This window comes from Macaca mulatta, chromosome 16 (assembly GCF_049350105.2).
Source record: "Macaca mulatta isolate MMU2019108-1 chromosome 16, T2T-MMU8v2.0, whole genome shotgun sequence".
Classification (NCBI taxonomy): Eukaryota; Metazoa; Chordata; class Mammalia; order Primates; family Cercopithecidae; genus Macaca; species Macaca mulatta.
In genome coordinates, this window is record NC_133421.1 from 78,217,146 (window position 1) to 78,236,669 (window position 19,524).

Here is a 19,524-nt window from a genome sequence, read left to right on the forward strand (position 1 = left end):
TTTTGAGAAGGCTGAAATGAATTCTTCCAAATGCCTCTTTCCATCAGTTTACATGCTGTACAGTTTCCTTTCTTTCTTTTTTTAGTTTGCTGTCAGTAGTAACTTGAAAAGTTTTCAAAGAGTCAAGAGAATTTTTATTTCATGGGACATTAACAGTTCAAAATGAACATGTTGGAAGAACTTGAGTAAGAATGACATTGGCTTTCTGAATGAAGTTGGTTTTCTGATATTTTTGAGAAATGAGTCTTAATTTTGTTTAATCAAAAAGTAATGGAAGGTTGAAGGATAAGTGAATAATAAGGTAGGTATACCACATAACATGGTGAAATTCAAGCCTATTACTTTGAGTTTGTAGAGTGCAGCAAAATTTGTATATAGGCCATTGGAAAACCAGTCCTTCGTTATAGGAGGTGGCGGGTTTTGAGGTGGAGCGGTAGCCTACTTTCCTGAGAGTCTTGTTATTTAGAAGTCCCAAACCATGGCCGGGCGCGGTGGCTCAAGCCTGTAATCCCAGCACTTTGGGAGGCCGAGACGGGCGGATCACTAGGTCAGGAGATCGAGACCATCCTGGCTAACACGGTGAAACCCCGTCTCTACTAAAAAATACAAAAAACTAGCCGGGCGAGGTGGCGGGCGCCTGTAGTCCCAGCTACTCAGGAGGCTGAGACAGGAGAATGGCCCGAACCCGGGAGGCGGAGCTTGCAGTGAGCTGAGATCCGGCCACTGCACTCCAGCCTGGGCGACAGAGCGAGACTCCGTCTCAAAAAAAAAAAAAAAAAAAAAAAAAGGAAGTCCCAAACCATTTTGTGCTGTTCTTTGATCGTTTTTACCCAGATATTTTCCCATTCCTGTGTGTGATCTCCTGGTTCTTCATCCAGAGGGAAGAAAGAACTTGAAGCAGGAGAGACAGGAGATGAAGTGGGGAGCCCTGTGCTGCAGTAGGGCCACAACAGTTAAGGAAATCTTTGGGATTAAGGTTTCTCTGTTAAAGAGTTGATTTAAAAAAAAAATATTTTTTTTGTATTTTTTGTAGAGACAGGGTTTTGCCATGTTACCCAGGCTGGTCTCGAGCTCCTGAGCCCAAGTGATCTGCCTGCCTAGGCCCAAAATGCTAGGATTACAGGTGTGAGCCCATGTCTAGCTGATTTTTTTTTTTTAACAACAAAAAAATATATAACTTCATAAATTGGGTGGGATACTGTTGGGTTTTTTGTTACAGTGAAAAGAACACTTTGGAATAGGTCTAAACCACTCAATTGTGTGATTTTGCTTACTCTCTCTGAGCCTTAAAGTTCTTCCATGCACATTGGAGGTTAGGGGGTTATATCTATGTTTGAGAGGATTGGAAACCTGTGTGTTGCTTCTGTAACGTTGGTGAAGCGCCTCACGTGGTCAGATCTCAGTGAATGGTAGTGATTTTATAGAGACACAAAGTTCAGGGGCAGCATACTAGTAATGTGGGAGTACCAAGGGGTCAGAAGTGTTATTTGTCTTGTCAAGGCTATGTTTGCTCACACTGCAGAAAGCTTGGAGGCATTTCTGGTTCTTGACCTTGTACTTTCTTTAGTGACAGCTCCATTCTACTCCTGTCATGCTTACAGTGTTTGAACCTCTGGCCTTTACTGGAAACGTTGATTTGGTGAAATTGGGCATTTTTACTTGTTGACTGACTAGTGACTCCCTGGAATGAAGACCTTCCTGTCCTTTGTGTTTTTGGTCATTAGTTATGGAATAAGCAACAAAGCCTCCTATTAAAAGGAGTTTCAGATATCAACAAGTCAGTAGGGAGAAGGTAGAGGAGACAAGGAATCCCTACTACACTTACTTTTAAGGGAGGCTTCAATAAAAAACCTGACTTAAGTCTTTTTTGAGCGAGCCGCCACAGGGAGGAGCATCTAGAGGGCCTCTCCTTTCCACATAGCCCCTTTCTCCTTTTGGGGATGGGCCAGGGACAGTCCTGGGGTCTTAGGGAAGAAGATTGTGGTTGGTGGGCTGTGGTCAGCCTTGGCTCTTTCCTGCCTTATTCCAGGCTTGTGTCCCTGCTAGGCCTATTACCATGCCATCCTGACCTTGGAGGACTTTCCTTTTTTTTCCTTCATTGTACTTATTTATTTTGTTACTGGCCGGTAAGTTTGACATATTTGATGTTATTTCAGTTGTAATGCTCTTCAGATTGGAACACTCCTTTTCTGATATTGTGAGCAAATCCCTATTTTATTTTTGTCACTTGTAATAATCTTCTAAGAAGATTACTCTATTACTGGGCTATAGGGATTACTTATTCAGATGGGGCCGGTGACTAGAATGTGAGTCAAAAGTGTGAGGTCTAATTTGAACCTGTCTGAGAGTTACTATTGCCTGCCTTGGCCCAAAGTGCAGATTTTTAAAAAGTCAGCTTGTGATAGGCCAGGTGTTTTGTCTGGACCGGGAATTATCTTTGACTTTTAGATAGAAGAAGGATCCTGAGAACAGTCAGGTCTCCACTTGATGTCTTTTTATTTGACTTGTTACCGTTAGTACTCTCCTGGGATCAAAGCTGCCAAGCCTCACCCCTACCCAGATTTCCCAGTGCACTCAGGAGATCGTCTGTGGCCTTGATGAAGCCAGTGCTTTTTGGGAAAAATGGAGCAAGGCAATGCACAACAGAAGCAGTGCACCGGAGTAAAGATCAAGTTCTGTGGACCCCACTTGCTGTTTGAGAAAATATCCTGCTTCCTTCCTAGCTGACTTGACCTCCAGCATTAACAGGTGGAGGTGAAGAAGCAGGGTCTGCACTCGAGTCTGCTGCTCTGGCTCCAGGTGTATTTTCTGAAACTGGACTCTTCCAGCCCTTAGCTTGTCAAGTTAGCCCGCCCAGAGTCTGGGGCCGATTGTTCCACTGGGCCGTCGGCTATGACACTCTGCTCTCCATGGGCCACTATGCACTCCTCCACTGTCCTTAGGATGGTTTGGAGCCTTCGATCTAAGGCAAGGAGGTGGGGTTCAGTGAGGACAGGGCTGAGCTGGTCTTCTAGCAGTGATTCTCGCATCACATCGCTGAGTCTGTAGTCGGGTTGGGCCAGCAGTTGCAGGTGCAAAAGTGTTTTCTTTTTTATCCTGAAAAGACAAAGTTATAGGAACCAAATAAGCAAATGTAAAGAAAATAACTTGCCTGAACTTAACTTCTTTCCCCACAAATAGCTGTTGTAGCTGATACTCTTGGCGCCTCTCCCCGTGTCTTCTCAGGCACATTTTAATGGAAACCAGGTAAAAAAGCGAATAAATGGAAGGCAAAATCCAGTATCTTGCAGTCCTTTGCCCAATTGCCGTTTGCTCAAGAGCCTGCATAGCCATTTGTGCTCTAATAACGGTGATGCCGGGCTATATGCATTTTCTCTGACAATGCTAAGGGAATCAAAACCAAAGTGACACTTAGATATTTCAAGGAGATTTAAAGCTAATGGGAGAAGTCTCTAGTAGGTGAAATGATGAGCTATTTGCCATCTCAAAAGCCCTCAGTACTGCCAGCCTTTAAGTTGTTTCTTGCTAACTTTATTTGTGTGTGTCAGATTTTGAAATCACAGATGAAAATGTGGTGGGACCCATCTTTAGGATTTCAGTTTCTTTTATGTGGGAATCTGACTTGGACTCTGATGCGTAAGCAGCTTAATTGACTTCTGTCATAAACAGGTACTGCTCATCCAGTCCTGCTCAGGAGGCGGGGAAGGGAGGCCAGAGGGAAGCATGTTTAACCTAAGACGTAGATGAAGAATATGCATGCTCTGCTCCAGATTTTCCAGCTGGAAACAAATGAGATGTTTTTGCTAGGTGTGAATATCATATTTATAATTAGCTCTGGATACTGCAGCTGAGCAGGTAGTCAATTTTACAAGTCTGGCTGAAACACCGGAGAAGAATGGGAGTAAGTTAGACATTTTCTAGAGAAATGGTGGCCAAGCAAGGGCCTTCGTGCCTTCTTCCAGTCTGCACAGGTTTACAGGACTTTACTCAGGGTTTTGCTTAGATGGTGATCAGGTAGTGATATTTACGAGCTGATATATGAATGCCGGGCAAAGCAGAGGTCTGATTAGTAATACCAAAACCCAGCAGACTGCAAAAATAGGTGATGATCTGAGTGGGTCGCCGATTAAAGTTGGCAGTTGAAAGGTTTAAAGGATTAAATCCTAATTCATCCTATGTGGAAGGATGAAAAAGACAAATGTGGGGGAAATTTTGATAGTTGTAGTACACTCGTGAATCGCTTAGTGATGGGGATATGTTCTGAGAAATGTTTCCTTAAGCGAAGGTTTTGTCACGGTGTGAACATCATAGAGTGTACTCAGTCACACAGACCTAGATAGTGCAGCCTCCTGCACTCTTAGGCTATATGATATTGCTTGTAGGCTACAAACCTTTACAACACAGTGGTGAATAGCTGTTTATATAAACAGAAAAGATAGTAAAACTGTAAAATGCAGTAAACATGCCATATTATTAATATAATCTTATGAGACCAGCATCATATATGCAGTCTGTCACTGGCTGAGATGTCATGCAGTGCACAAATGTGTAAGAAATAAGGCAGTTCATGTCACTACCCACTTATGTCCTAGACCAGTGAAAACTGATGAAGCCCTTCAGCCCTCGGCTGCAAGCAGCATGAAGGGTCACAGCTATTCCTTGCCCATATTATCTGCTGCAGGAAAACTTACATGCAGCACTGGGAGAGAGGCGAGAGGATGGAGATTTCATCATGGGAGTGTCGTCCGAACCTAGGAGGAGAAACAGCCTTTTATGGGTGGCTGGCAGCATCCTTCGCATTCCCCTGAGGCTTCCTCTCTCCTCTCAGTATTTTGTGAATCAGAGATTGGGGTAAAATGCCAGGGATCATGGCAGCTGCCTCTCCAGCCCCTCTCCGCAGTCAGATCACAAAAGCCTCTGTACAGAGATATTAGAGCTAAACAATCCTTCATTCACTAGCTGCAGAGGTTCAGCCACTGAGGATGCACCTTGCTCTCGAAAACCTCACCCTATTTCACTAGAGGGCACACGAGTGCTCTCAGGCTGAAGGCGAATCAAGTGGTACTTGCGAAGGTAAAGAGAAAGAAGGAAATGGAAGAAGCAGGGCTAGAAGGAGATAAGGCACGTGGTGGTGGAGGCCCTCATTTGTAGGGCATCTGTTTCCCCCGAGCAGCTGGCTGCACAGAGCAGCACATCTGGGAGAGGGGAGTGTGGAACACACGTGGGGACACTTACCCTCTGGCGTTGTCCAGGTGAATAAGGAACCCATCATCCCCGAACTTGGTGAACATCTCATAATGGTGCCGGTCCATATTTCCTGTGAAGGAGGGGAGGACTCAGAAGCGGGACCAGCAAGCCAGGGGGTCAGGTGCTCCTGACCTGAGTTCTCTCCAGGGAATGGAGGCCTGTCGTCACTTGAGGGGCAGGGGTGTGAACAAGCTGGGCCTCACACTATCATTTCCCCAGGGCCATCAGTGAAGCAGCCGCAGGAGAGAGAAGGAAGCGAAATGAGCAAACCCTAAATGGACTGGTTTCAAGTCTAAGGCTTTCATCCCTGCCCCTGCCCCTACCCCAGCCTTTGGCCAGGGATTTGAATGTGCAGAAAGTCACCTTTGCACCTTGTGTACGTATTGATACTGGCTTTCCTCAGCCCAGAGATCCTCAGCTGAGCCTGGGTATAGTAAACAGACACAGCTAAACTTCTGAAAGGCACGATGATGAGCCGGCTGTCTGACTTGCTTCGGACCTAAGCTCCTATGTGATGGCCACCTTCATGTGTCTCCTCTCCCTAGAAGTCCCTGTGGGCCTGGAAGGTGGAATTACTAGTCTTGCGTGTCCGTGGCCTCGCCTGAGGCCCTCCCTGCTACATGCTTGTTGTGTACTTTCTTCCTTTCCTACCTGGCGTCCCCTCACTTGGTGAAGTGAACATACAACTTCCAATCTGATGCCCACTCAGGCCCTGCCTTATGAGTGACGACCCCTTCAGCTGCTTCCAGTTCTTTGAAGAGAGGCGAGCCTGTTACCTTCTGTCCTCTGGGACCTCCGCCACTTCTGAGGCTGTGGGAGGTGCAGAGTTACTCAGTCCTCATGAGCCAGGTTGTAAGTTTGTGCACAAGGTCACAGGGAACCCCTGCCACACAGCAGAGCTCACTTCCGCTGGGGGCCTGCGCGTGGGGACCTACCTATCAGGAAGTCGAAGATGGCCATGTCGATGACATTGAGGAGCCGCTGGCTGCTGTTGTACGGGTAGATCTGTTTCACTGTGTCACAGTAAAGGGCATTGACCTCCCACCTGAGGGGGAGAAGAAGTCCTGGGGCTGGAAAAGCCAAGATGGCAGGGTGTCGGGGGGTCTCCCCACACCTCCCCCGCCCTCCAACCCCTGCCTCCCTGATCCTGCGCTGGGCCGCTGGCCGCTTCTCACATTCAGAAAGACCCTGGGCAAGGACATGCATATTCCCTACGGTGATAAGGTTCTGGGTCCTTTCACTCTGGTGGACACTAAGCCCATGGCTGGGACACTGCATGCCAGAGGGGAGATGTCGGGGCAGGCAGGAAAGGAGGGGGCAGTGACCCTCACCCGCTTCCTCGTCCCTTCCTCCTCAGTCCCTCTCACCAAGCCTCTTGGACCCTGGCCCTCCAGGGCTCTGCACCACTCAGCACCTCCATGGGCTGTTCTGCCCTTTCTCTCTCACACATGGTTTTCTGCCTACAATGCTCCGATGCCCATTTTCATCCGAGGGCTCTTCTCAGCCTTCACAGAGTCCCTCAGGATCTGTCATGTCCTCCAGAAATTCTGCCTGGTTACTTCTCTTCCCACTACAATCATGATGGCTTGATTGATGGATCGATTCCCTCAGCTAGTGTGGAGTAGCTGCTGCGTGCCAGGGAGGCTGCTAGGTCCTGGGGATACAGCATGAGGTCCTTGGCCTCCCAGGGCTTGCTCAGGGGATCCAGGTGTCCCTCCCATGGGATTCTTGTGTGTACTCTGGTTATAGCAAGTGCTGTGCTGTGTTTTCGTGATCTGGCTACGTGTCTGTCCTCCCCACTAGACCAAGGAGCTTCCTAAGGAGAGAGTCTGAGTCTTCCATTTCTGTATCCCATAGCACCTAGTGTTGGGTACATGGAAGGTTCTTTAGAACTGAATAAATGAACTAAAGGGAGATAACAGATCCAGGTGTGCTGATCCCAGGATCAATATGAAATGGGGCAAAGGAGTATTGAGGCAGCTTTTCAGATTCAAAAGCCAAGCTAGCGACAAGTCCCTGGTACAGGATCTGCGGCTACTGTCAAGGACTGGGCTGTGTGGCTTGGGGACCAACTCACTCCTCTTTTCCTGCCAGTGTGTAGGAGCGGATCCAGGGGTTGGGCACAGACAGCCGGGGGGCCAGGTTGAGGGACGGCAGGAAGGCAGAGAGAGAACCCTCCAGCAGGTGTGGGTTGCCACAGACAGCATACTCCGTCTTGCACATGTACGGACACTTGGCAAAGAAGCACACGTTGCTGGCTGGAGGATGGGGAGGAGAGAGGAGAAGGAGTAAGAGGAGGGCTCTGGAGGCATGACATCTTCCTGCCCTAGCAAATCCACTGGGAGGGAAGGGAAATCCTGAACTCACAACTTGGGAAGAGACAGAAGAAGGAAACACTGACTTTTCCAGAAGTGAGGGTGTGAATGCTACTAAGCTGAACCTCCTGGGTACCTGCTTTCAAATGTCTCAAGCTCACTGCATTCTCTCCTTGTGAGTAGAACACTCTTTATTACTCTGGGTGGATAACCTCTGGTTCCGGGAGGCCAGCATTGTAGGGTCGGTGCCCACACAGACTAGGGAGCATCTCACACACAGCCTTTCCCATCCACAGTTCATCTTGTGTTATGGTCAGGCAGACGACGGTGGGAGTGTCTTACAACTTCATACGCCCATCCCAGTAATGGATAGTGCTAGTAGCAGGGTGTCAGGCCACTGATGAATGGAGGGCTGGACACTCTGGCTTACCATGTACTCAGACCCGGAATATCACTCGGGCCAGTACTCTACCTGGAGAGACGAAGAAAACACTCTGCAGGATTTCATTCTTGGTGACCTCTAGGATTTCCTTGGTGACATTCACTAGCCTCCCCACTGTTGGCGGCACCCGTCGGAAGTCCAGAATCCTGTAAGAGAGGAAGCTGTGTTCCATCTGAGCGATGATCAGGGAGTGAGGATGAGGGGTTTTGTCCCCCGGCCAGTGCACATTAGGAATTGGTTGGTGTACCCAAGAGGGTGGCCAGTGAGATGGGTCTCTGGCCTTTAAACCTAGGTCTAAAGGAGTGGAGATAGAGTAGAAAATGAATCCTTATTCTATCAAGCCTCCTGGGAAAACCTTGCCACCATCCCATCTGTGTTCTTGGTCAGTGCTTCTCATATTTCAGTGTTCCTGTGAGTCACCTGGCAATCTTGTTCAAATACAGGCTCTGACTGAGTGGCTCTAGGGTGGGGCTGACATTCCTTATTTCTAAAAAGCTGCTTGGAAGGGCCCATGACGCTACAGACCACACTTTGGGTAGCAATGACTGAGCAAATAGAGGAACTGGAATGTTTAGGAATGTGCTTTCACCTGATAAAACAGTGAGACTCCTTGGATAAATAACAGTGGGTGCATTCTCCTCGCTCTCAGATCAGAAAACTAGAGCAACTGGCCCAAGCAGCATGGCGGGAAACGTGTTTTTTATAAATTGTTCTTTTCATTGTAAATCATTCTTTAATGAATGTTCATTACATTCATTAGAAGGCCTTGTATTTTTCAATCTGGGGGTTGCATGGGACATTTTGGGTTCAAAGACAGCACGATGAGGCACGAAGAAGATAAAAAGCCAGAAGGAAGAAATGCCAGGGAGTTCCCACCTGAGGGTCTGTCTAGTCACCCCTCCCAGAGGATTGGTCCTCATAGGCAATACCATCTCCATGGGGCCAGACCCTACCTGTCCAGATGGAAAGCTGCGATCTCAGCATTGTGTCTCTGAAAGTCAATGAAGTAGAAGAAGTCCACGGGCGTCTCCTCATCTCGCTGCTGTCTGGAAGGAAGGAAGGAATCACGCCCTGGACTCAGACTTCAGCTTGGAGCCTGAGAAGAGAGCTGATGAGCATGACCAGTGAGAAAGGAAAACAGGCTTTTATGCTTTTCATGTACACACACAGGCGATGGCACGGCTTGGCCAGGAGAAGACATGCAAAGTGGGAGGAGACAAGCTTCTTGCAAGGCGTTGTCCTGCAGGTACCAGCAATACCAAGTTTCCTACTTAAGAAGCTTTGGTGACAGTGGCTGATTATTTTCAAAACCCAGCAGTTGAGAGGGAAGAAATAGACATTCTTCTGCAGGTATAAACAGAAGAGAGACGAATGGTTAGCAGAACCAGAGGCAGTATAGACCCAGATGTCCAAGGATGAAGAAAGGTGGGAGTATGAGCCAGGAATTGGTAATGGAAAAGTGGCCCAGAAATGCAATTTAGTACGCTGGGGTTGAAGAACAGAAAAGTTCTGGGTCTTAGGGGGATGTGGGGGAAATATGTGGGCCATCATCCTCTCAGAGAAACACAGCTGGATCATGAGGGCTGAGGGCAGCTGGTGCAGAGGATATTGATTTATATACATTGAATCTCTAATGAATTCCTGAAAAGCGCCAGGCTGCCTGAGAATGGTGGGACCTGCTGGGTGTGTACATTCAGGAAAGTGTTTCCTAATCATTAAGGGCATCGTGGTGTGAGTTCTGGCCTCTAGGCTGACTTTGCCTTGATGCTAATAAACATGGAAGAATGACGATCTTCGAATAATTTTATAATCCACTGTGTGGGGCTGTTAAAATGACTGCAAAGCAATTTAAATGTAAATAAACGTAACGTTGCAGAAAGCTATAAATAAGAAACACTGGCAATTCAAACCGTGATGTGCATTTTGCCAAAAAACAAGTGAGTCCTGGAAACCACAGTGAGGTGCTGCCAAAAGTAGAGATTCTATTTTAAAAGGTACAGCCACAGTTACAGTACAGCCCTCCGTGCTCAGGCCTGGCCAGCTTCTCATCATCGTCACTGGATGTCCAGGCTAGCAAGGACAATCCGTCCTCCCAGTCTTGTTTTAATTTCTGAGTCCCACCTATAGGAACATATCATCTCTTAGACACCCTTTAGGGTCTTCTAAAACATTTTCTCATTTTCGTATGACATAAGATAGAAGTGATTTTAAATTTGAAGGTTGTTTTCACTTTATATCAATGATTCTCCTACTTTGAGAAGCACAAATGCACATCTCATTGCACATTATATTGTATACATTACATTTTAAAAATATAAATCTTTATGTTCCTAATGTGTATTTTCCAAAGATAATGTTCTACATTCTCTCTTTAATCAGGAAAAACATGGTGTTCACCTTAAATTACTTACAGAAAAATAAAAACCACATAATTTTTCAAGAAATACATTTTAAAATGATATTATTTTAGATTTTGGACTGAATTTTATAAAAATGTAGATTACACTGTGTTGTGGTATAAAAATAGGTGAAGTTGGTTCTATCACTGAATGTTGGAGGGTTTTGCGTTACATTTGGGAAAAAAGCTGGTTAATTTGAACAATTTTTGTAGAGACACACCTCAGAGTTATTGCAGGTTTGCTTCTAGACCACCGCAATGAGGCAACTATGGTAATAAAGTCATTGATGCACATTTTTTGGTTTCCCACCCAATGCATATAAAAGTTATGTTTTTATTATACTGGAGTCTTAAATATGCAATAGCATTATGTCTGAAAAATGTATACATCTTAATGGAAAAACACTTTATTGCTAAAAAATGTTAACACTCATCTGAGCCTTCAGCAAGTCAAAATCTTTTTGCTGACTGGGGTGGTGGTTGCTGAAGGTTGGTGAGGCTGTGACAACTTTTAAAAATAAGACAACAATGAAGTTTGCTGCATCGATTCACAAAAGATTTATCTGTAGCATGCAATGATGTTTGATAGCATTTTACCCACAGTAGAATTTCTGTCAAAATTGAAGTCAATCCTCTCAAACCCTGCAGTTCCTTTATCAACTAAGTTTGCCTAATATTTTAAATCCTCTGTGGCCTGTTGGGAACAGGCTCTTCAAAATCTGGCCATAAACTGGCCCCAAAACTGGCCATAAACAAAATCTCTGCAGCACTGTGACATGTTCATGATGGCCGTAACACCCACGCTGGAAGGTTGTGGGTTTACCGGAAGGAGGGCAAGGAACACCTGGCCCGCCCAGGGTGGAAAACCGCTTAAAGGCGTTCTTAAACCACAAACAATAGCATGAGCTATCTGTGCCTTAAGGACATGCTCCTGCTGCAGATAACTAGCCCAACCCATCCCTTTATTTCAGCCCATCCCTTCATTTCCAATAAGGGATACTTTTAGTTAATCTAATATCTATAGAAACAATGCTAATGACTGGCTTGCTGTTAATAAATACGTGGGTAAATCTCTGTTCAGGGCTTTCAGCTCTGAAGGCTGTGAGACCCCCGATTTCCCACTTCACACCTCTATATTTCTGTGTGTGTGTCTTTAATTCCTCTAGTGCCGCTGGGTTAGGGTCTCCCCAACCGAGGTGGTCTCAGCAGTGGCCATTTCAACAATGTTCACAGAGTCTTCACCCGAAGTAGATTCTATCTCAAAAAACCATTTTCTTTGCTTATCCATAAGAAGCCACTCATTGGTAGGGCATGGTGGCTTACGCTTGTAATCCAAGCACTTTGGGAGGCTGAGGTGGATGAATCACAAGGTCAGGAGATCGAGACCATCCTGGCTAATATGGTGAAATCCCGTCTCTACTAAAAATACAAAAAAATTAGCCAGGCGTGGTGGCGCATGCCTGTACTCGGGAGGTTGAGGCAGGAAAATTGTTTGAACCCGGGAGGCAGAGGTTGCAGTGAGCCAAGATCGTGCCACTGCATTACAGCCTGAGAAACAGAGTGAGACTCTGTCTCAAAAACAAAACAAAACAAAACAAAACAAAGAAGCAACTTCTTATCTGTTCAAGCTTGATCATGCAATTGCAACAATTCAGTCACATTTTCAGGCTCCACTTCTAATTCTAGTTCTCTTTTATTTCCACATCTGCAGTTACCTTCTCCACTGAAGTCTTGAACCCCTCAAAGTTATCCATGAGGATTGAGATCAATCTTCTTTTAAACTCCTGTTAATGTTGATATTTCTACCTCCTTCCACGCATCATTATGAATTTTCTTAATGGCATCTAGAATGGTGAATCCTTTCCAGAAGGTTTTCAAATGACCTTGTCCAGGTTCATCAGAGGAATCACTAACTGTGGCAGCTATAGCCTTATTAAATATATTTCTTAAACTGTAAGACTTGAAAGTTAGAATGACTGCTTGATCTGGGGGCTGCAGAATGGATGTTGTGTTAGCAGGCATGAAAACAACATTAATCTCCTTGGACATCTCCAGCAGAGCTCTTGAGTGACTAGGTGCATTACCAAGGAGCAGTAATATTTTGAAAGGAATCTGTTTTTTCCCCCCCTTGAGCAGTAAGGTCTCAACAGTGGGCTTAAAATATTCAGCAAACCATGCTGTTAACAGATGTGTGGTCATCCAGGCTTTCTTGCTTCATTTATAGAGCACAGGCAGAGTAAATTCAGCATCATTCTTGAGGGCCTGAGGATTTTTTGAATGGTAATTGAGTATTGGCTTCAACATAAGTCCCCAGCAACATTATCACCTAAGAAGAGAGTCAGCCTGTCCTTTGTATCTTTGAAGCCAGGCATTGACTTTTCTTCTCTAGCTATGGGGAAAGTCCTAGATGGTATTTTCTTGCAATAGAAGGCTGTTTCATCTACACTGAAAATCTATTGTTAGTGTAGCTACGTTCATCAATGATCTTAGCTAGATCTTCTGGATAACTTGCTGCAGCTTCTCCATCAGCACTTACTGCTTCACCTTGCACTTTTATGTTATGGAGATGGCTTTTTTTCCTTAAGCCTCATGAACCAACCTCTGCTATCTTCCAACTTTTCTTCTGCAGCTTTCTCACCTGTCTCAGCCTTCATTGAAGAGAGTTAGAACCCTGCACTGGATTAAGCTTTGGTTTAAGGGAATGCTGTGGCTGGTTTAATCTTCTACCCAGATAACTTAAACTTGCTCCATATCAGCAATGAGGTTGTTTTGCTTTCTTATCATTCGTGTGTTCAGTGGAGCAGCGCTTTCATTTTCCTTCGATAACTTTTCCTTTGCATTCACAACTTGCCTAACTGGCACAAAAAGCTTAGCTTTCAGCTTATCGGCTTTCAACATGCCTTCCTCACTAGCTGCCTGAATCATTTCTTGCTTTCCATTTAAAGTGAGAGATGTGACACTCCTTTCATGTGAACACTTAGAGGCCCCATGTTGGGTTACTAACTGGCCTAATTTCAATATTGTGCGTCTTAGGGAATAGGGAGGCCCGAGGACAGGGAGAGAGATTGGGGGAATAGCCAGTTGTTGGAGCAGTCAGAATACCCATTTAGGCCGGGCGCAGTGGCTCACACCTGTAATCCTAGCACTTTGGAAGGCCAAGGTGGGCAATCACTTGAGGCCAGGAGTTCGAGACCAGCCTGGCCAACACAGTGAAACCCCATCTCTACTAAAAATAGAAAAAATTAGCTAGGCATGGTGGCACATGCCTATGATCCCAGCACTTTGGGAGGCTGAGGCGGGCGGATCACCTGAGGTCAGGAGTTTAAGACCAGCCTGGCCAACACGGTGAAACCCCATCTCTACTAAAAATGCAAAAATTAGCCAGGTGTGGTGGCCGGTGCCTGTAGTCCCAGTTATTTGGAAGGCTGAGGCAAGAGAATCACTTGAACCCAGGAGACAGAGGCTGCAGTGAGCTGAGATTGAACCATTGCACTCCAGCCTGGGCAACAGAGTGAGACTCTGTCTCAAAAAAAAACCAAAAAACAGTTTGAAATATTGTGAGAATTACCAAATGTGACACAGAGACATGACGTGGGCACATGCTGTTGGGAAAATGGCACCGATAGACTTGCTTGATGCAGGGTTGCCGCAAGCCTTCAATTTGTAAAAAACAGTATCTGCAAAGCGCGATAAAGTGAAATGCAGATACAGCGAGCTGTGCTTGTATTTTTTTGTTGTTGTTCTTTGAGACGGAGTTTCGCTCTTGTTGCCCAGGTTGGAGGGTAGTGGCACGATCTTGGCTCACTGCAACCTCCGCCTCCCGGGTTCAAGCCATTCTCCTGCCTCAGCCTCTCGAGTAGCTGGGATTACAGGCACCTGTCACCATGCCTGGCTAATTATTTTATATTTTTAGTAGAAACGGGGTTTCACCATGTTAGCCAGGCTGGTCTCGAACTCCTGACTGCACATGCCTGTATTTGTTTTAACTGACCAGGCAGAGAAGAAGTTTTAGGCTGTGAGTTATGTTATTTTATTTTCCTGCAAAGGAAATACTACAGTTCAAGACCAGCCTGGCCAACATGGTGAAACCCCATCTCTACTAAAAGTACAAAATTAGCCGGGTGTGGTGGTACACACCTATAATCCCAGCTACTCCGGAGGCTGAGGCAGGAGAATTGCTTGAACCCGGGAGGCCGAGGTTGTGGTGAGCTGAGATGGTGCCATTGCACTCCAGGCTGGGCGACAAGAGTGAAACTCCATCTCAGAAAAAAAAAAAAAAAAGGAAAAAAAAAAAAGAAATTAGAGACATCCTATTGTGCCACATAAAAATTTTGCTCGGAGAACAGAATCTATGGCCCTGGTGATTTGTGGTGCATTTGAAGATTTATCATTACTTTTATGCTTCTCATTAACATCTCCTGTTTCTCTATCAGTGTTCCTTAGGTTGCCTCTCTCTAACTGGTGCTGTTTTTTGAGTATATATTATATGTGCTTGACTAACTGTAACAATAATTTAAACTCTGTAACAACCAGAACCTCACTGGTGGCTCTTGTGTTCAGCTGAGCATTGTGCCAAAGAGTCACATGTCTACTTGTGGAACCTCTGCTAATTGCCATGTGTATTTGCTGTTATAGCTCTCATTTCAAAGGAACGCAATGTATTTATTTACGTATTTTAGTACTCTATATGCCTGAATACAAGCTGAGGTCTCTCCTGAAACAGTCCCTTGGAAAGGAGTCTCTATATTCAAATCCTGTCGTAGTTAATCACTTAATTTTGTTTGGGACAGATACATTAACCTGGAATGACTTGACTTTGTGCTGGTTTTACTGCCTGGTGTAACTGGTTACAATAGGTTGTTGGTAGTGATGGGGGAGGGGAGCGGGGAAATAATTTAATATTGATTTAACATTCACCCCAAACTTGACTCTAAGTGATGATGAAACCAATGCCCACAATTTTTGACAGGTAAAATCTATAGTGGGAGAAAAAAAAGCGGTATTTCTAAATCTCTATACTGTTTTATATGACGGGATTTTTAAATGAATATAAATATAAGCAGACATTCAATTGTTTCATGTACATTTCTGGAAAGTTTTAAGTTGATCTAACAACTAGGATTTTGGATCTTTCACATAGGAAAAATAGGGGAACTCTTTCTTTTTTTTTTTTTTTTGAGATAGAGTCTCCTTCTGTTGCCCAGGCTGGAATACAGTGGTGCGATCTTAGCTCACCGCAACCTCCTCCTCCTGGGCTAAGACATTCTTCTGCCTCAGCCTCTCGAGTAGCTGGGACTACATGCACGCACCACCACGCCTGGATAATTTTTGTATTTTTGGTAGGGATGGGGTTTCGCCATGTTGGCCAGGCTGGTCTCAAACTCCTGACCTCAGGTGATCCACCTGCCTTGGCCTCCCAAAGTGCTGGGATTACAGGTGTGAGCCATCGCGCCCAGCGGAGGAACTCTTTATACAGCGGTGGTTCTCAAGGTTGCCTGGGCCTTGGGCAGGGGTGTCCACTGGACTCCCTGAGGGTGGGACTCAGGCATAAGGATTTTTAAAGGCTCCTCAAGTGAATCTAACATGCAGCTGATCCACTCCAACCCCTTCTTTAAGGAGGTGCTTTTGCGAAAGCAGTTGGGACTGAAACTCTTTATTCAGTGCTTATTCAAGTAGGCCCTGCCCTAAGAACCATCTACTGGGGCATTCAATGGGCCTCCCCTTGAATGGCTGAGGATTTGGAATCTGCCAGTCTAATGGCATTCCACTGGCAGAAGCACATGCTGGAGGAAAGCATGACTTGGGTAACGGGGTCCCTCTTGGGGCGATTCTCTTTTCTGCAGGTCATCTCATCATCTCAAGGAGGAACATTCCTCTGGGCTAAGGCACTGGGGCCCAACTCTAGGAGACCCCAACCTGGGGGTTGCAGATCCTTTGGGGGCCAGAAACCCAAACTCACACCAAGCTCTGTTCAAGGACTAAAATACATATTATATCACCCATCTATATGTTTTACAAAATTTTCAAGGCATGTAGTTACTGTTGTTATGAATAAAATATAAATTAATGTAAACATGGAATTGACTTCCTAGTAGTCTTTCTTGATCATATAGGTTTTCAGTCGAAACAAGTGTTGTTGTATACAGGTCTGAAAAACTTTTTGATGTCAAAAATTGAGAGTGCTATCCTTGGAAAAAAGTAGGGATGCATTAAAGTGGTGGAGTGTGAACTTAGCAATCCAGATGCCTGGGTTTGAATCCCAGCTCCACTGTTTGCAACTGCAAGATTGGGATGAGATAGTCTTTTTCAGCCTCAGTATCTTTATCTGTAAAGTGGACATTATAAGAGTATCTGGCTCATAAACTTGCCCATGATCCCAGGACACAACTTAGGTCATTGTGTGGCATAGATGCTAGTAAGGGCCTGATAAGGACAAGCTCTTAGTATTTTCAATGATGATGATTATTATGATCACCCCAAACAGTTCTGTGCTTGTGCAGATTAGAGAATCTCTGAATAACTGGCAGAAAGACTTTAGGTCACTTTTATTAGTTTTTGGTCCAAATCTTCCCAGGGCCACCCCAACCGGGTGTGGAAAGGAGGAAGGCGGTCACTTACCTCATGGGTTTAAACATGGCCTTTCCGAAATCCGAGAACCTCAGCACCAGCTTGAGGTGGACCCCACTGGGTTTCACAACTGTGAAAGGCAGAAGAGTGAGTTAACCATGCTTCTGGGCCTCAGCCCAGGCTTGTGACTCTGGTCCTTCAATAAGCCCCGCTGACTTCTCTTTCCTCTTATGTAATGAGACCCTAAAGACTAGGATGTGCTCTCCATAACCTGCAGGGTAAATGCCATGGTGTCAGGCCATAGTGACGGTGTCCAGGGGCTCAAGACAGAACTTTTTACTTTGGGAGGTGAAGGCAGGAGGATCGCTTGAGCCCAGGAGTTTGAGACCAGCCTGGGCAACATAGTGAGACCCCCATTTTGAAAAGAAAAAAAAAAAAAGGTACATTTTCTGCTGACCATGGGAAAAGAGCAACAAATACAGTGAAGACATTTACTGAAAACCCCAAAGAATGTTTTCCTAAGAATGAACCCTTTCCTCTTTGTGTTTCAACTACATCTTTGTAGATTCGACTTATGCCTTCTGTTATATTAGACTAGTTGGTTTATGCCTCTTTCTACTTAAGACTGTACACCTGGGCTGGGACCAGAGCTTGGCAAGTGAGTGCTGCTTAGGTGCAGGGAGTGCTACTTCCTTAAATGTTGCATCCTGGGCACCTCACTTGCCTTACCTTGTCCCTGGTCCTGGAGGGTCAGGACAATATCTCACTTACCTTGTGTTCTATAAAATGGTCAATGGCAGGTGCTTAACTGAAGAAAAAGGAAGCCTGGGGCCCTGTACACCTTTATTTTCAAACCTTAGTGATATGGTTAGGCTTTGTGTCCCTACCCAAATCTCATCTCAAATTGTAATCCCCTTGTCTCAAATCTCATCTCAAATTGTTGAGGGAGGGATGTGGTGAGAGGTGACCAGATCATGGGACAGCTTCCCCTATGCCGTTCTTACGATAGTGAGTTCTCATGAGATCTCATGGTTTTATAAGGCGCTCTTCCCCGTTTGCGTCTTCTCTCTCCTGCCACCATGTGAGATGTGCCTTGCTTCCCCTTCCCCTTCTGCCATGATTGTAAATCTCCAGAGACCTCCTAGCCATGCTTCCTGTTAAGCCTGCAGAACTGTGAGTCAATTAAACCTCTTCCTTTATAAATTACCCAGTCTCAAGCATTTCTTAACAGCAGTGTAAAAATGAACTAATACATTTCGACATGCCTCATCAGATGTAGTCACATGTAGACATTTCTGATGTGTGTTCCACATATTGAAGTAAAGGGACAGGGCCACTCACGGCTGGTGATGACTGGCCTGAGGGTTTTAGGGTCCAGACCCACCTATAACCAGGTCACAGCACTCCTGGAGGGGAGCTCTGCCGCTCTCAGTCCTAGCTTTTTGATTCCATTAATCACTTACCCTTGTGAGTTTCAACTCTGGCTATATTAGAATCACCTGGGCCTCATCGTCTGAACTCGAATCAAAACCCCTGGGGGTGGAGGCCGGGCATGAGCACTTTTTAAAGCTCCCCCAGTGATTCTAATACATACGTGTGTGTGTATATGTGTGTATATATATGTGTGTGTGTGTATATATATATGTATATATGTGTGTATATATATATGTATATATATGTGTGTATATATATGTATATATATATGTGTATATATATGTATATGTATATATGTATATATATACATATATATGTATATATATGTATATATATATGTATATATATACACACACACATATATATACACACATATACATATTTTTTAGCTGGAGTCTCACTCTGTTGCCTAGGCTGGAGTGCAGTGGCATGATCTCAGTTCACTGCAACCTCCACCTCCTCAATTCAAGCGATTCTCTTGACTCAGCCTCCCGAGTAGCTGGGATTACAGGTGGGCACCACCATGCCTGTCTAACTTTTTATATTTTTGATAGAGATGGGTTTTCACTGTGTTGGCCAGGCTGGTCTCAAACTCCTGACATCAAGTGATCCACCTGCCTCGGACTCCCAAAGTGCTGGGATTACAGGCGTGAGCCACTGTGCCTAGCTGACTCTGATATTTTGTCAGTAGTGGGAATCATTGCTTCTTGAATTTGAAAGCAACTCCAATCACTTAAGGATTTTGTGAAAACTCAGATTCGGATTCAGAAAGAGAGTGAGACCCTGCATTTCTGATGAGCTCCTCAGTGACGCTGATGGTACTTTTCCTGGGCCACGCATTGCCCAGCGGGGCCTACACAACCCTTCCTCTTAAGTGCCTTTTCTTGTTGTGGGTGGATGGGGAGAAATGTTGAGTTCTCAGAGGTTACACAGAGAGCCATACTCCTTCCACTCTTGCCCAAGGTCGCCACTGGAGTGGATTTTGGGGTTTGCACAGCTGTGAGGGTGAAGAGGCTGGGTGGGGGCGGGGCCAGGTCACTTACTCTGGGTGCAGTCACACGCCCCCAGCAAGGCTTTCTCGTCCTGACTGTAATCTGCAAAGGAGGAGAAGGGCAATGAGA

General features: G+C 45.4%; 2 protein-coding genes across 3 annotated transcripts in view; both read right to left on the bottom strand.

Annotated features, from left to right (window-relative positions):
- WIPI1 (WD repeat domain, phosphoinositide interacting 1) overlaps window positions 1-19,524 on the bottom strand; it is a 148,199-nt gene that overhangs the window by 116,153 nt on the left and 12,522 nt on the right. The gene's annotated exons all lie outside the window — the stretch shown is intronic.
- FAM20A (FAM20A golgi associated secretory pathway pseudokinase) overlaps window positions 2,480-19,524 on the bottom strand; it is a 64,977-nt gene continuing 47,932 nt past the window's right edge. Inside the window, exons 3-11 of one of the 2 annotated variants that reach the window (XM_001116963.5) lie at window positions 19,447-19,497; window positions 17,021-17,099; window positions 8,958-9,050; window positions 8,035-8,150; window positions 7,325-7,505; window positions 6,183-6,292; window positions 5,236-5,317; window positions 4,692-4,751; window positions 2,480-3,096 (exon numbers count right to left, since the gene is read on the bottom strand). In XM_001116963.5, coding sequence (XP_001116963.2) covers window positions 2,832-3,096; window positions 4,692-4,751; window positions 5,236-5,317; window positions 6,183-6,292; window positions 7,325-7,505; window positions 8,035-8,150; window positions 8,958-9,050; window positions 17,021-17,099; window positions 19,447-19,497 — 1,037 coding nt within the window. In that variant the 3' untranslated portion in view covers window positions 2,480-2,831. The remainder of the gene's footprint in view (window positions 3,097-4,691; window positions 4,752-5,235; window positions 5,318-6,182; window positions 6,293-7,324; window positions 7,506-8,034; window positions 8,151-8,957; window positions 9,051-17,020; window positions 17,100-19,446; window positions 19,498-19,524) is intronic. The other variant, XM_015120195.3, reaches the window with a different exon arrangement.